The 13,662-nt window shown below is 45.6% G+C and overlaps 2 protein-coding genes across 5 annotated transcripts in view; one reads left to right on the forward strand and one right to left on the reverse strand.

The window, feature by feature from the left end:
- The window catches only part of F8 (coagulation factor VIII), a 136,860-nt gene that overhangs the window by 105,804 nt on the left and 17,394 nt on the right, over positions 1-13,662 (forward strand). For 3 of the 4 annotated variants that reach the window (XM_035010634.1, XM_035010641.1, XM_035010660.1), the window contains one exon: positions 3,676-3,831. In XM_035010634.1, the coding sequence (XP_034866525.1) occupies positions 3,676-3,831 (156 nt within the window). Of the gene's footprint in view, positions 1-3,675; positions 3,832-10,334; positions 10,540-13,662 lie in introns of those variants that run through there. The other variant, XM_035010651.1, reaches the window with a different exon arrangement.
- Positions 11,794-13,105, reverse strand: F8A1 (coagulation factor VIII associated 1). The gene has a single exon (XM_035010674.1). The coding sequence runs from the start codon at positions 13,042-13,044 to the stop codon at positions 11,905-11,907; it is 1,140 nt and encodes a 379-aa protein (XP_034866565.1). The 5' UTR covers positions 13,045-13,105; the 3' UTR covers positions 11,794-11,904.

Below are 13,662 nucleotides of genomic sequence, written 5' to 3' on the forward strand. Positions count from 1 at the left end.
TTTCTTTTTAAATGACTAAATATTTCAAATTTTCTCACTTTCCCATTTCCTCTAGAGCAGCGCTGTCCAGTAGAAATGTAATTCGAACCACAAATGCAAACCACATGTGTAATTTTATATTTCCTAGTAGCCACATTTAAAAAGAAACATGTGAAATTCATTTTAATGATATGTTTCATCCAACATATCCCAAGATTTTATCAAGTGAACATGGGGTCAGTCAGGGCTCTGGCCCCTTCAAGGGCATACATATGGGGACTTGTGGGTCCCTTCCATGCTACATGAGAGCTGAGTGCCAGCTCAGCCTCTCGGCCTAACTGCAAGAGTTGTTCCCTCTAGAGCCCGAACGTGCCTCCCACCTCTGGTACTTACAGCCCAAAGAGGGGTACTGCAGACACGTTTTACCACCTACTTTCCCCACCTCTGTCCACTTTTCATTGTGCACCAGCTTTCTTTCCTCTTCTGAGTTGACCAAAGACATTCCCCTACGTATTTTCCTCCTTTGCAAGATTGCATCTACTCCTCTGTTTTCTCTTGAGGTTAAAATAATAAATAGGAATCAGGGAAAGATAAACCAATGTCCCATCAGCTCACCTTATTTGGTTTGTTTTGTAGGCACTGCCAGTTATGACTCAATTTGAACTGACTGTTCACGAATTCCTAAGTATTTTTCTTTGTGAAGCTGCCAAACCACATTTTCTGACCTTGTATTTCTCTGGTTTTCACTTTCAACCTTACATGTATCCCTGGGTAGTGGACACTGTCATCTACTTGGGTGCCCTGCATCTGTCATTCCATTTATTTATTTATTGTGATAGCATTGTCATTTCCATTTGGGGAATTCTATCTCCCTCACTGGATACAACCTAATGAGACTAGTAAATAGAGTGCCTTTTCCATGCCTAGCCAAAGAACCTGAGTAATACACCCTGTTAAGTTTCCACTTACTAGATTTGGCCCATTGTTCCAGCTTGTCAAGCTTCTGTCTCCCAAAGAATTTCTTAGTCTTCCCAGTTTCACATAATCTACTGCTTGATCAGTAAACGTTTTTATACTTTAGCAAATTCATGATCAAAATACTGAAGTAGACAGGGCTTCCTTACTGTGTGCTTTAAACAAGCCCAAGCTATCAAATCCTTACTACACTGTTATTATCATCCTCATTTCAGATAAGAAAGCTGAAGCAAAGAAAAGTAACTTGCCCCAAGTCATACAGCCAATAAGTGGCTGGGCCAAACTTCAAACTGTGATAGTTGGGCTCCAGAGGCCTAATTTGTAATCATTATACTATACTGTTTCTAGAATGCTCCCTTTAGGTTTATAATCATCTATTAACTGCCACAGTTTGCTTTTGGTAATTGAACCAGTTACAAATCCACCTAGTTGTATTATCACCCAATCTGTATTAAATCACCTCATCCTCAAGGTGTTTTTTACCATCTGTCCTACTAAAGCCCAGGTATACATTTTCTTGATCTGGTAACTTTATAAAGTAAATACCCCAGAGAAATAAAGAATTATGGTGACTTAACAAAAAAAAAAGAAAGAAATGGTTCTAGGGGGCCAGGGAAGCAATCAGAGATGTCTAGCTGCAATGTTTGTATTTGTACACTGAGTGACTCATTATTGCTTTGCTTACTTCCTTGTAGAGAGATATGTCTTGTCACAGTCAAATACATGGCTGGATACACAGGTGAAAATGTTGACTCTGTAATTGCCAAATTCCTCCAAGTTTGCCAAGAATTCATCAGTTACAGAATGTAGGTGAAAAAGGTGGCTGGCCAAACTTTATTAAAACTGCTAGGGGCGCCTGGGTGGCTCAGTCGTTAAGCGTCTGCCCTCGGCTCAGGTCATGATCCCAGGGTCCTGGGATTGAGCCCTGCATCGGGCTCCCTGCTCGGCGGGAAGCCTGCTTCTCCCTCTCCCACTCCCCCTGCTTGTGTTCCCTCTCTCGCTGTGTCGCTCTCTGTCAAATAAATAAATAAAATCTTTAAAAAAATATTTTAAAAAAACTGCTAGAAAGTGCAATAGTCAGTAGTCCAAAAAAGACCTCTCATATACTACATGAAGAAATAGTGTAAGTCAGTTCCACAAAAGTCATAATTTTATAATTTTATGACAACTTCCAGTTGTTTATGCCACAATACCAAGAGGAAAAATGTAATATCTTCATTTGGGAGTATCATGTAATCTGGGCCAAGATAGTGCTGTAGCTTCTGAAGACCTTGCCACTCTCTGTCCTGTTACCCTGCTTCTTTTTCTCCTGTCCTTATCACTACTTGATGCTGTATATAAATAAAAACATATATATGATATGTAGTCTGTTTTTCCAAGTCAAATGTAAGTTCCATTAAGGCAGGGCTTTTTTCTTTTTTTCTTCTTCACTGCTCTATTCCCAGTACGAAGAGCAGTGCCTAGCACATAACAAGTACTCAAAATATATTCTTTGAATGGATGGATGGATGGATGGATGGATGGATAGATGGATGGAAGGAACTTACTGAAAGAGACAGTCATTAAGCTCAAGTGTTATTACCAATCCAATCTGGGTGTACCAGGCATCTGTGACAAGTTAAGTGTGACTTGCTTGTTAGGGCAGTAACTGATGCCAAAATTCCTATACTAGATACTGCCTTGTAATGCTTTCGCGGTCCATGCTGTCTTTAAGAACCAACCATTTGGGGGGGATGGGGAAAGAAAAACAAATTCCTTACCACTCTACCATTATTCACTCATTCATTCCAAAACATTTGCTATGCATCGGTATTATACCAGATGCCATGTTAAATATTGGGTCTAGAAAAAAATATAAAAGCTAACACTTACTAGGTGTTTAGTATGTGTCAGGCACTGAACTCAGCACATTACGTATATTAACCCTTTAATCCTTTGCTTATAAACACCATTATTATTTCCACTTTACAGATAAAGAAATTGAGACACAGAGAGGTTAGGTGATTCAAACAGGTTCACTGCCTTAAGGATCTCAGTGTAACAAGGAAGGCAGATAAGGAAAGAAAGCTTTATAATATAGTACAATAATATGCTCTAATGAAGTTGTATACAAAGTGAAGTAGAAGCATAGAGAAAGCATTAAATCTGGGTGAGTCAGGAAAGGCTAACCAGGAGAAATAGTTTCTGAACTAACACTTGAAGGAGGGACAACAGTTTATAGTGCTGATAGTGATGTTGGGAGGGGGACTGGCCTGGGGAGAGCAGAGGAAATTGGTTTTGACTAGGCTGCGGCTGAGGTGTAGGCAAAGCACTAGGTTATGTGGGTCCAAATGTACAGCACATTGATTTGAAAGTGGTCTGGTTTAAGATGGCGGAGGAGTAGGAGACCTGGATTTCATCTGGTCTCAGGAATCCAGCTGGATAGGGATCAAACCATTCTGAACACCTACAAACTCAACAGGAGATCGAAGAAAAGAATAGCAACAACTCTCTGAACAGAAAAGTGACCACTTTCTGAAAGTGGTCTGGTTTGTTGGGAAGTAGCCTGGGAACCCACCACTAAGCACCTTTCCTTTTTGTTCCTGTCATTTATCTCACCGTTTCACACAAATCCAAGGTACTACTGAGCATATCTGTATTGATGTAGATCCTTCTTAAGCCAATAATTAATTTCAGAAGGTGGTATGTACATTTAAAATAAAGTGTTGTTTCAATTGGTAGGTGGATCTGTTGGCACCAATGATTATTCACAGCATCATGACCCAGGGTGCCCGTCAGAAGTTCTCCAGCCTCTACATCTCTCAGTTTATCATCATGTATAGTCTTGATGGAAAGAAGTGGCAGAGTTATCGAGGGAATTCCACTGGGACCTTAATGGTATGTAATTACTTCTTTCAAGAGAGTGCATGAATCTTTTAAAGAGCTTTTGACAAAGATTTCATATATGGGACAAACACTCCTAGCTTCTACAAACTTAATTCCAAAAAAGATTTTCAACTTATGGGCAAAAGAGTGATTATGGACATATGGATAAAAAGTAAAAGCATCAAAGATCTCATAGATAATAGAAATGAAGAGATGTTCTGTTGACAGAAATATGTGATTAGGATTGAGTGGATTGATAACATTATGGGTTTGCTTATGGATATTTTCAGTTTGAGATGATAGCAGGGCAATCACGTTGAATGTCCAGCAGGCAGGAGATTAAAGACTTGAATTTAGGGGGGCAAAACGATGAATGGACGTGAAGATTTGTGTCTTCCACATAAAGGGATGGGTGAAACCTTGGGAAATGATCACAAGACGCTAAATTAAACAGGCTTGAAACCTTAGTATCATTGTCTACTCTTCCCTTATTTTCACGCCTCACGATGAATTGGTACACAAATCCAGCAATTCTTTCTCCTATCTCTTCTGTTTCATTTTTACTGCTGTTACTATTGCCTTCATTCCTAACTAGTCATCTCCTGTTTCTGTTCTCCTCTAATAAAAGCTGCACATCATTTTTGGGATAATCATTTTATCAGCCCCCTGCTAAAACTTTTCAGTGTCTCCCTTTTCTCTTTAGAATAAAGTTCAAAGTCCTCAAATGGCCCTGGGCAAGATAACTCCTGTTTTCCCCTTTAGATCCGTGGTCCTACTTCTCTACCCTGCTTCTTGTTCTGTGAGCCTGACCTGTGTGGAATACATCAACAGGCTACCTTATCCTCTAGCTTTTGGGAGCACTGGCAAGAGAGCAGAGGAAGGAAGGAGAGTAAGACCAAACATTTATTCTTGGGGCACCTGGCTGGCTCAGTTGGTAGAGCATGGAACTCTTGATCTTGGGGCTGTGAGTTCAAGCCCCATGTTGGGGGTAGAGTTCACTTAAAAAAATATATATATATATTATATATATATACATATATATATAATATATATATTATATATATTATATATATATATAAGATATTTATTCTCCTGGTGCCCTCCTTCTAGAGGATTTGGCTGTATCTCTCCACTGAAGGTCACTGCTCCCTTCAGAGTGGCTTTCTCTCTCTGGTCCAGTTACTATCACTGAGTACCAAACCACCCCAAAATTTAATGTCATAAAAACAACCATTCTGTTTTGTTCACAGATTCTATGGGTCAGGACTTTTAGCACAGTAGAGATAGTTAGCTGTGCTCCACAATATCTAGGGCTCAGCTGGGAAGATTTGACAGCTGGGGGCTGGAATCATCTGGAAGCATCTTCATTTGCATGTCTGGTAGTTGATGCTGACTAACCTAGCTAAGATAGCAGCTGGGGCTATTGACTGAAGCAACTCTATATGGCCTTCTATGAGATCTAAGCTTCTCAGACCATGACAGTTTCACACATCCACCCAGATTCAAGGGAAAGGGACATAGACCTCACTTCTCAGTGGGAGGAATGTAAGGAATTTGTGGTCATTTTTATAAACCACTATAAGAATCTACCTAATTTTCTCCTTTAAGATTCTGCTCCCACTCCTTCTTCCACCAGGCCTAGGGATGACAATACCCTGCCCCTACCTACCTACCTAGTACCTATATTAAACTTTTCTCAAATTATTATAATTTGAGTGTTCCTTGTTTCTTGTTCAAACTCAGTTTTATACAGTAATTAATGCCAGAATTAGTCCTAAGAAACTTACCCTCAAAATGGAATTCTAGGATTAGATGGAATTCTAAGATTGGATGTTGGGTAATCCGTGATATGTGCTGGTATCACAATTTCTCAGATTATCTGTCACCAGTGATACTACGGGATGTGTTACAGATGGTGAGAAAGACATTGGGAGACTCAATTGACAGGGGCATTTAGTCGCTATAGCAAGAACTGTAGCATCAGCTGATTGTAGAGTGACCTGTCAACCTTTTATAGCCCTTCTTCTTATGGCATACAAAGGGGAAAATAAATTACATGTTACGAATATACACAAGAACACCCATGAACATACATGGAGAATCAGGACACATCCATGGAGCTCTAAAAGGAGTCTTCCATATCCTGTGCTTGTAGACAAAGACTTAGACTTGAGACCAAGTCTAAGGTCTGAGCATATGAATTGCAGACTTGCAGTGACAATTAAATTGTCTACCCCATCAACTCTCTTATGCTAAGGTAAGGGTACCGGTAGAAAAAAGTGGAACTGTGAGACCTGGGATGGGCACATTTACACAGACATGGATGAGGCTGAGAACAGCCAAGCTCCAAGTCCCCCTGAATCTCCTTGCCTGAGGAGGCAGCCTTCCCCAAGTCTCTGAGGCAGTCATCTTTTTTTCTGCATAAAAGTCTTTCAGTGACTACACCTGGAATAGTTGCCTCTCGAGGCAGTGTCTAGTCCCCTTAGGGCCCCTGTTTGGCTACTATAAAAGGCAGAGGAGTCATGGGGAAATGACAGATACCACAAATGTTAGTCAGGTGGTGATGATAAAAACTTTGCAATTCCAGAGGTGGTATCTTCTCTGGAGCAAATTAACACAGCATTAGGCACCTGATATGGATGGAACAACTGACCTAGAAACTGCTTTTTCCTTCATTCCCATTGATAAGCAAAGTCAGAATAGATTTGCATTTACGAGGTGGGAACAAGAGTATTCACTTTACTATTCGTGTCTCAGGACAATGCCAGCTCCCTTGTTCTTTGTTGTACTATAGACCCAAGGGACTCCAAACATCTTGCCATCCCACGGAATACCATACTGGTCCATTATATTGATAACATGATGCTGGCAGGTCCTGGTAAACAGGAAATAGCAGTCACCCTGAATGCTTTTGTGATTAATCTGCATAAATACACACACAGAGAGACACTATATAGACATATATATAAAACAAAGAAGCCTATCTTTTCTTGACTTTACTGTGAATGGATCCCATATTTCACTGTTTAATGTTCACTGTTTCAAACAAACACTTTTTTATCACGAAGTTTCTTTCTACTTCTGTTTTATTTAGAATGGCTGCAGAGTTTCATTAAATGTTGTTTCAGCATCTTTGATCACACTCAGTGGTGTGCTGGCTGCTGATGTAATGTCACTGAATGCAGAGGTAGATAGAATTTTTCTATCTATACTAATCAGTAAAATTGGTTTACCTTTTTCAGGATCTCTATTTACGAGGTTTTGGCATGAGAGTTATATTAAACTTGAAAATAAAGTAGAAAAGCTTCCATCTTTTCCCATTAACTTATTGATCTAGAATAGCCTCATTAATGTAGTAATCATGTGTTTAATCAAAGTTAGGTGGAAATGCCACTGAGCTTTGTGCCTCACTTAGTGCTAGATGCTTGGCTATCTTGTCCATTCCTTATCCGAATACTGTTATTCTCATTTTCTATGACCCGTAGCTAATTGCTGTGAATGTATACATTCGAGTTCTGTCTCCTTGCATATATGCCATAGAACCACATCTACATACACACATATTTCTTTCTTCACCAGAGTGGGTGTTTGTCTATTCTATTGGATTTTCAAAGAATCAACTCTTGGTCTTAAAATCAAACATGGATTTGAAGTTGTTTGTTTTTTAAAGATTTTATTTTTATTTTTATTTTTTGGAGAGATTGAGAGCATGAGCAGGAAGGAGAGGGAGAGAGACTCTAAAGCACACTCTGTGCTGAGTGCTGAGCACAGAGCACTGATTGGGTCTTGATCCCGTGACCCCGAGATCATGACCTGAGCCGAAACCAAGAGTCAGGTGCTTAACTGACTAAGCCACCCAGGTGCCCCTGAAGCTGTTTTCTAATGCATTAATTTCTGTTCAAAACTTTAAAAATTCTCTTTTACTTTCTTTTGGCTTTATTTTTTGTTTCCTAGAACCTGGAGTTGAATGACTAGTTGATTTATTTTCAGTCTTTCTCATTCGATATGATAAAAGAGTTATTAATTACTCTCATGAAGGTCATTCATCTAACAAACAGCTACTGAGTAACTACTATGTTCCGGGTTCTAGTAAATGGGATGGGTAAGCTAGAGCCCGTCTATGGGTTTGGACCACCACCTGCTTTTGTGTGGATTGTGAGTTAAGAATGATTTTTACAGATTTAAAGTTGCAAAACAAAGATTATGCAACAGGGATCACTTGTGGCCTGAGAAGACTAAAATATCTCCATCTGGTCCCTTACAGAAAAAGTTTGCAGGCTGCTGGTCCAGTGTAATGGCAGGAGAGATGCCTAGGCAGTTACCATTAACCAGAACCCTTCCACCCCAGAGTGTGCCTAATGTGGAGATTTCTGTCTTAGTCATCATCCTCCAGTGTAGCGATTCTCAAATGTTTTTATATATTTATTTCATTCACACACAAAATATTTTTCATCAGCAATATTTCCCATCGCAGATGTCCCCCATAAAGAGGGAGAGGGGAGCCTTAAGGACCACTGCCACCATTCTCAATAGTCTATAATAATGCAAATGTTAATTTTATCAGTGACCATTTCAGTGATGTGGCTCGCTCTCTCTGGTTTTCAGGTTAAAAAGAAAACTATTTTTAATGTCCTTTAAAAATATTCATTTTGGGGTCATGTTAGAAATCAGTGTTGTTTTGACATTAAGTTGATAATTACCAAGTGATTTTGTCAAAGTCTGGGAAAATCGCTGAAATCTGGCCTTGGCCCAGCTATCTATGCTATGAAGTTTCTGAGGCAGATATATAAATGAGCCAATGGCAAATGAAAAACAACCTTGATGTTTTCTAAGATTATACTGGTATACCCAACACCAAGGTCTCTGGTAATCTCTCCCCCGTACACACACACACACACACACACACACACACACACTCACTTCCTCAATGCAAGGAATTTAGACCAGGCCTGAGGAGGCTTTCCCTTAAGCCCAAATCCAAATACTGTCACAGTCATATATCATAACTCCTAAGCATTCTTGTCGTAATGATGTGGTTTGAAGTGCGGTTCGGTAGCCAATGGCCAAGAAAGAATCCCCAAAGAATTTGTCAGTGCAAAAAAGGGTGGTTTTATTATAGCACAGGGACAGGGACCTTTGGGCAAAAAGAGCTGCACTGGGGTTGTGAGGAGTGACTGATTATATAAGATTTCCTATCCTGTGGAGGGGAGGGTGACATTAGGGTCCCAGGAAATTGAGTCTATAGGTTTCTGGAGGTCTAGCTATTGATAAGATTGCTTTTTTTCATTTTTTATTTTAAATATTTTATTTATTTGGGAGGGAGAGAAAGAGAGAGCTCATGGGCACAAGCAGGGGGAGCGGCAGGCAGAGGAGAGGAAGAAGCAGGCTCCCCGAGGAGCAGAGGAGCAGAGAGCCCGGAAGTGGGGCTTGATCCCAAGGCCCTGGGATCATGACCTGAGCCGAAGGCAGGCAGACACTTAATGACTGAGCCATCCAGGTGCCCCAAGATTGCTTTTTTTCTTATAAGTCATTAAGACAGTTGCAAAACTGATGGGAGATTCATGTCATGCATGACTGTGATCTCTATCAGTTAACCATTTGTTTTTCCTCTTCCTTTGCTCTTGGGCAGCCAGGAGTGCCTGAGGAATGTCACACCTTTCCCACCTGGTGGGGGGGGTGGGTGGATGCAAGGTATTAGCTTGTGCTTTGCCCTCAGCATGCCTTTTGCTCCCTCATCAATAAGACAGTAAGGCAGCTAGCTGGCCAGGCCTGTAGCCCAGGTTGAGAGGAGTATACTAAGAGAAGCAAAACCACAAAGGACCATGCACCCTAACCACTTTTTTAATTCCAGTATAATTAAGGTACAGTGTTATATTAGTGACTCCACACTTCTATACATTACTCCGTGCTCATCACAGTAAGTGCACTCTTAATCCCCTTCACCTATTTCACCCATCCCCCCACCCACCTCCCCTCTGGTAACCATCAGTTTTTCTCTAGAGTTGAGAGTATGGTTTTTTGTCTGTTTTCTCTCATCCTTTGTTTCTTAAACTCCACATGAGTAAAATCATATGCCATTTGTCTTTCTCTGACTTATTAGCATTATATAGCCTTATAGCTTCTAGATCCATCCGTGTTGCACATGGCAAGATTTCATTCTTTTCTATGGCTCAGAAATATTCCAATTTGTGTGTGTTTGTGTGTGTTCTTTATCCATTCATCTATGGATGGACACTCGGGCTGCTTCCATAATTTGGCTATTGTAAATAATGCTGCAATAAACATAGGGGTTCATCTATCTCTTTGAATTAGTTGGGTTTTCTTTGGGTAAATACCCAGTAGTGGAATTACTTGATCATATGGTAATTCTATTTTTAATTTTTTGAGGTACCTCCATAGTGTTTTCCACAGCAGCCACACCAGCCGGCACGTGCATTCCCACCAACAGTGCACGAGGGTACCTTTTTCTCCACATCCTCGCCAACACTTGTTGTTTCCTGTGTTTTTTATTTTAGCCTTTCTGACAGATGTGAGGGGATCTCTCGTGGCGGTTTTGGCTTGCATTTCCCTGATGATGAATGCTGCTGAGCATCTTTTCACATGTCTGACACCCTACCCACTTTTTCAATAAGTTAGACTGAGCTTTTAGGGCTTTGAAAGACCCTTCCAGGCAGCCAAGTGAGAGCACAGGAATGGTGGCTGATTCTGTCTCAGATGGGCCTCTCTTATATTCCCTTACCTACTGCTTCCACACTGTTGAAATAGAGGTAGTAAAGATGACCCTAAAAATCCCACCCATTTTGAGGCACTTGACTCACGGTGACAACCCTCCACACACACACCCTCCCCACGCCACCCCCCCACCACACACTAAAGGCAAAACAGAAATCTACTGCTGAGCCGTGTCCTTAAATCTCACCCCAAAAGATCAGTACTGTATACAACTTCAGCCTAGAGGATGCATACTAACCCTAACCCTAACCGTAAAGAGAATAAAATCGAATTTAAAAACGCCCAGTTCGTAACATTTCATGTAACATTTGGACCAAAAAGCCTTGTAAATGTAGTATTTTGAAATGGGATGCTTTCCTGCTCTTGGGGAACAGAGACACCGTCTAGCATATATATGACCGCACAGTACCAGAGAACCATGCTGATTTTACATATTTGAGTTAAGTAAGAGTGGCAGAGAGCTCCCTACCACAAAATAAAAGCCGTCACGCGGACGAGGCATACCTCTCAGAATGGAACCTAGAACCAGAACTGTGAATTCCAAGGCACATCAGACACATTGGCATTCGAACACGCCCCCTCCCTTGCACCGGACACATTTGCACTGCAGCTGAGTAAGGTCCACAACGCAAAGGATCTCTGTAGCTTCACTGCGTGGCACAAGCCTGAGTCCTGGGCTGTCGGTTTCAGATGAGTGACTACATCATGGACCTGAAAGACAACCATCTGTTTTTCTACTCTCTGCTTCCTGATAGGCAGAGAAGCTGTTCCCATGTTGTAGATGGAAGGAAAGCTAAACCACAGGTTAGGAGCATCAGAATGGCTTTATTATGGACTTAGGGCGGTAGCCACAATGGTGTATGTAATCAGATCATTCCCACGAACGTGTATGGGGCGGATGGAACAAAGGAGAACCTGGGCGGTCACGTGGACAGACACTGATCTATGCCAAGAAATCAGATCACGCAGCTTAAGTACTCAGAGCTGTGCAAAATCAAATCCTCACTTTGCAACAAAGATGTGGGGGGCGGGGAGCGGGTGGAAGAAGAGGTAAGGGCTAAAGGGGGCTCTTACTTGAACGTGGGCAGTTTTGGGGAAGAGAGCCGTGTCCTCCACTGATTCTATCAACATTGCTGCTGTTTCCCTCCCACCGTCATGGAAGTAAGTTTTTGGGATACAGGTAAGTTCCGGTCAGCTAAGTTCCTACGGAGGCAAGAGGAGTAAGATAAACAAAGGCAGAACTGCCAGGATTCACGTCTTTTATTCCGCCGCCCGCCCCCCTCCGCCCCAAGCGCCAGGGGAGGTGCACGAAGTTCTGTCACAAGCCAAAAGTCAGTTCGCTAAGGGGATTCGTCAGATGCCCTGCCCCGAGGGGGAGACGGTTTCTTGCAGGACGAGGTGAAGGAGGTGGTTCTGCTCAGCGCTCAACAGTGGCCACATCTCCACTTGCAGCGACTTGACGGCTTCTGTGTCCTTTTCGTGGGTGGCCATGACCAAGGACTGGAGCAGCAGGAACAGCTCCTCGGGAAGCTGGCCACCGCTCTCCTGCCCGTGGCTGTCGAAGGCCTCCCAGGAGTACTTCTCCAGGGTGTGGGCATGCTCCGGCAGGAGCTTGGCGGGCGGTGGCTGCAGTAGCAGCAGCAGCAACACGCGGGACACCTCGCAGCGGACCAACACGTCCGAGAAGGCTCCCAGCGCGGCGGGAGAGGGCGCGCCGGCCGCAGAGCCGGCGCTCGGAGGGAGCAGCGCGGCGGGCAGGGCCGGGGCCGCGCCGGGGCCCACCTGCTGCCCTGGCGGCGGCGGCGGCGGCGGCGGGAGCGGCGGCGGCGGCGGCGGCTGCACCGGGTGGCTGCCGTGCTCCCGCGCCAGGCGCTGCATGCGCGTGAAGACCGCCAGGGCACCGCTGTAGTCGCGCGCCAGCAGCTGGCAGGAGGCGGCGTCGCCAAGAGACTGCAGCGCGGCCAGCGGCAGCTGCGGGAGCTGCAGCTGCGCGGCGCGCTGGAAGTGGCCGGCGGCGGCGGCCGGCTGGCCCAGGTCGCGCAGGGCGGCGGCCAGCTCGAGGCAGAGGGCGGCGGCGGCGGCCGGCTGGCCCAACTCGAGGTGCAGGCGCACGGCGGCGCCCAGAGCGCTGGCCGCGGCTTGCAGCGGCTCCCCGTAGGCTGCCGGGCAGACGAGTCGCTGGCGCGCGTCGCGCTCCTGCCGCAGGAAGAGGCGGGCGGCCTCGGTCAGCGCCAGCGCCTCCCCAGGCCCGTGGAAGAGCGCCTGCTGGCAGCGCGCCACCGCCAGCTGGCACCAGGCCGCGTAGGGCAGGCACTCCTGGGCACGCAGCTCGCGGCCCAACTGGCCAAACTGCTCGCCCGCCTCCGCCACGTTCGGCTTCCGCAGGAACCGCTTCTTCAGCTTGCTGGACACCTGGCGGTAGCGGGCCAGGAAATCCCCGGCCTCGGACCCGGGGCCCGCACCGCCACCCAGGCCGGCGGCGGACGACGCCATGTTCGCCGCCCTCGCGCTGACGCAGACCGTCGGACGTGGCGGCGCCCGGGCGCGACGTGCCCTGCGTCCCGCCGGCTCGGGCTGGCGGCGCGGCCGCGCGCGCTCGCGGAGCCCGCGCGCGCCGGGGCGCTGGGGGATAGGCAGACGCGCGGGATCGGCGGCCGGAGACCTCGCGGGGCGCCCGTTGTCGACGGAAATCGTGGGTCCTGGGGCGGGGCCTGGCCGGGTGCCCGCCGTTGCCGGGCGACACAGCCTGGTTACCCAGGTTGCTACTTACAGGCGTCTCCTAGCGTCTGTAACCGGAACCCGAGGAAAGCTCAGCTCGCGATCCCGCGTGGCCCTAAAGCCAAGTTTGCACGTGTCATGATGGCCAGCCACCCAGTCCGTCCTCAACCTTCCAAAGCCCCTGCCCCACTAGAGCCCAGGCCGACAGGTCTGTCCACCCCTCCGTGCCGCACCCGGGTTGCCGTTGCACGTGTTCACCCCTTGCCGACGCCACGGTCACATGGTCTTTGAGCTCCAGCCCGAGGAACACCATCCTTCCCGGGACCGTCCCGGGCTCTGACGTGCTCAGAGCCAAGGCGGGGAAGGCGGGGGGGGGGGGGGGGGGGGGGGGGG

The sequence above is a fragment of the Mirounga leonina genome, unplaced genomic scaffold (assembly GCF_011800145.1).
Source record: "Mirounga leonina isolate KUSES-001 unplaced genomic scaffold, KU_Mleo_1.0 Mir_101799, whole genome shotgun sequence".
In the NCBI taxonomy this organism is placed as follows: domain Eukaryota; kingdom Metazoa; phylum Chordata; class Mammalia; order Carnivora; family Phocidae; genus Mirounga; species Mirounga leonina.

Coding starts and splice junctions, on each gene's coding strand:
- F8A1 (XM_035010674.1), bottom strand. CDS start 13,044: ATGGCGTCGTCCGCCGCCGGCCTGGGTGGCGGTGCGGGCCCCGGGTCC.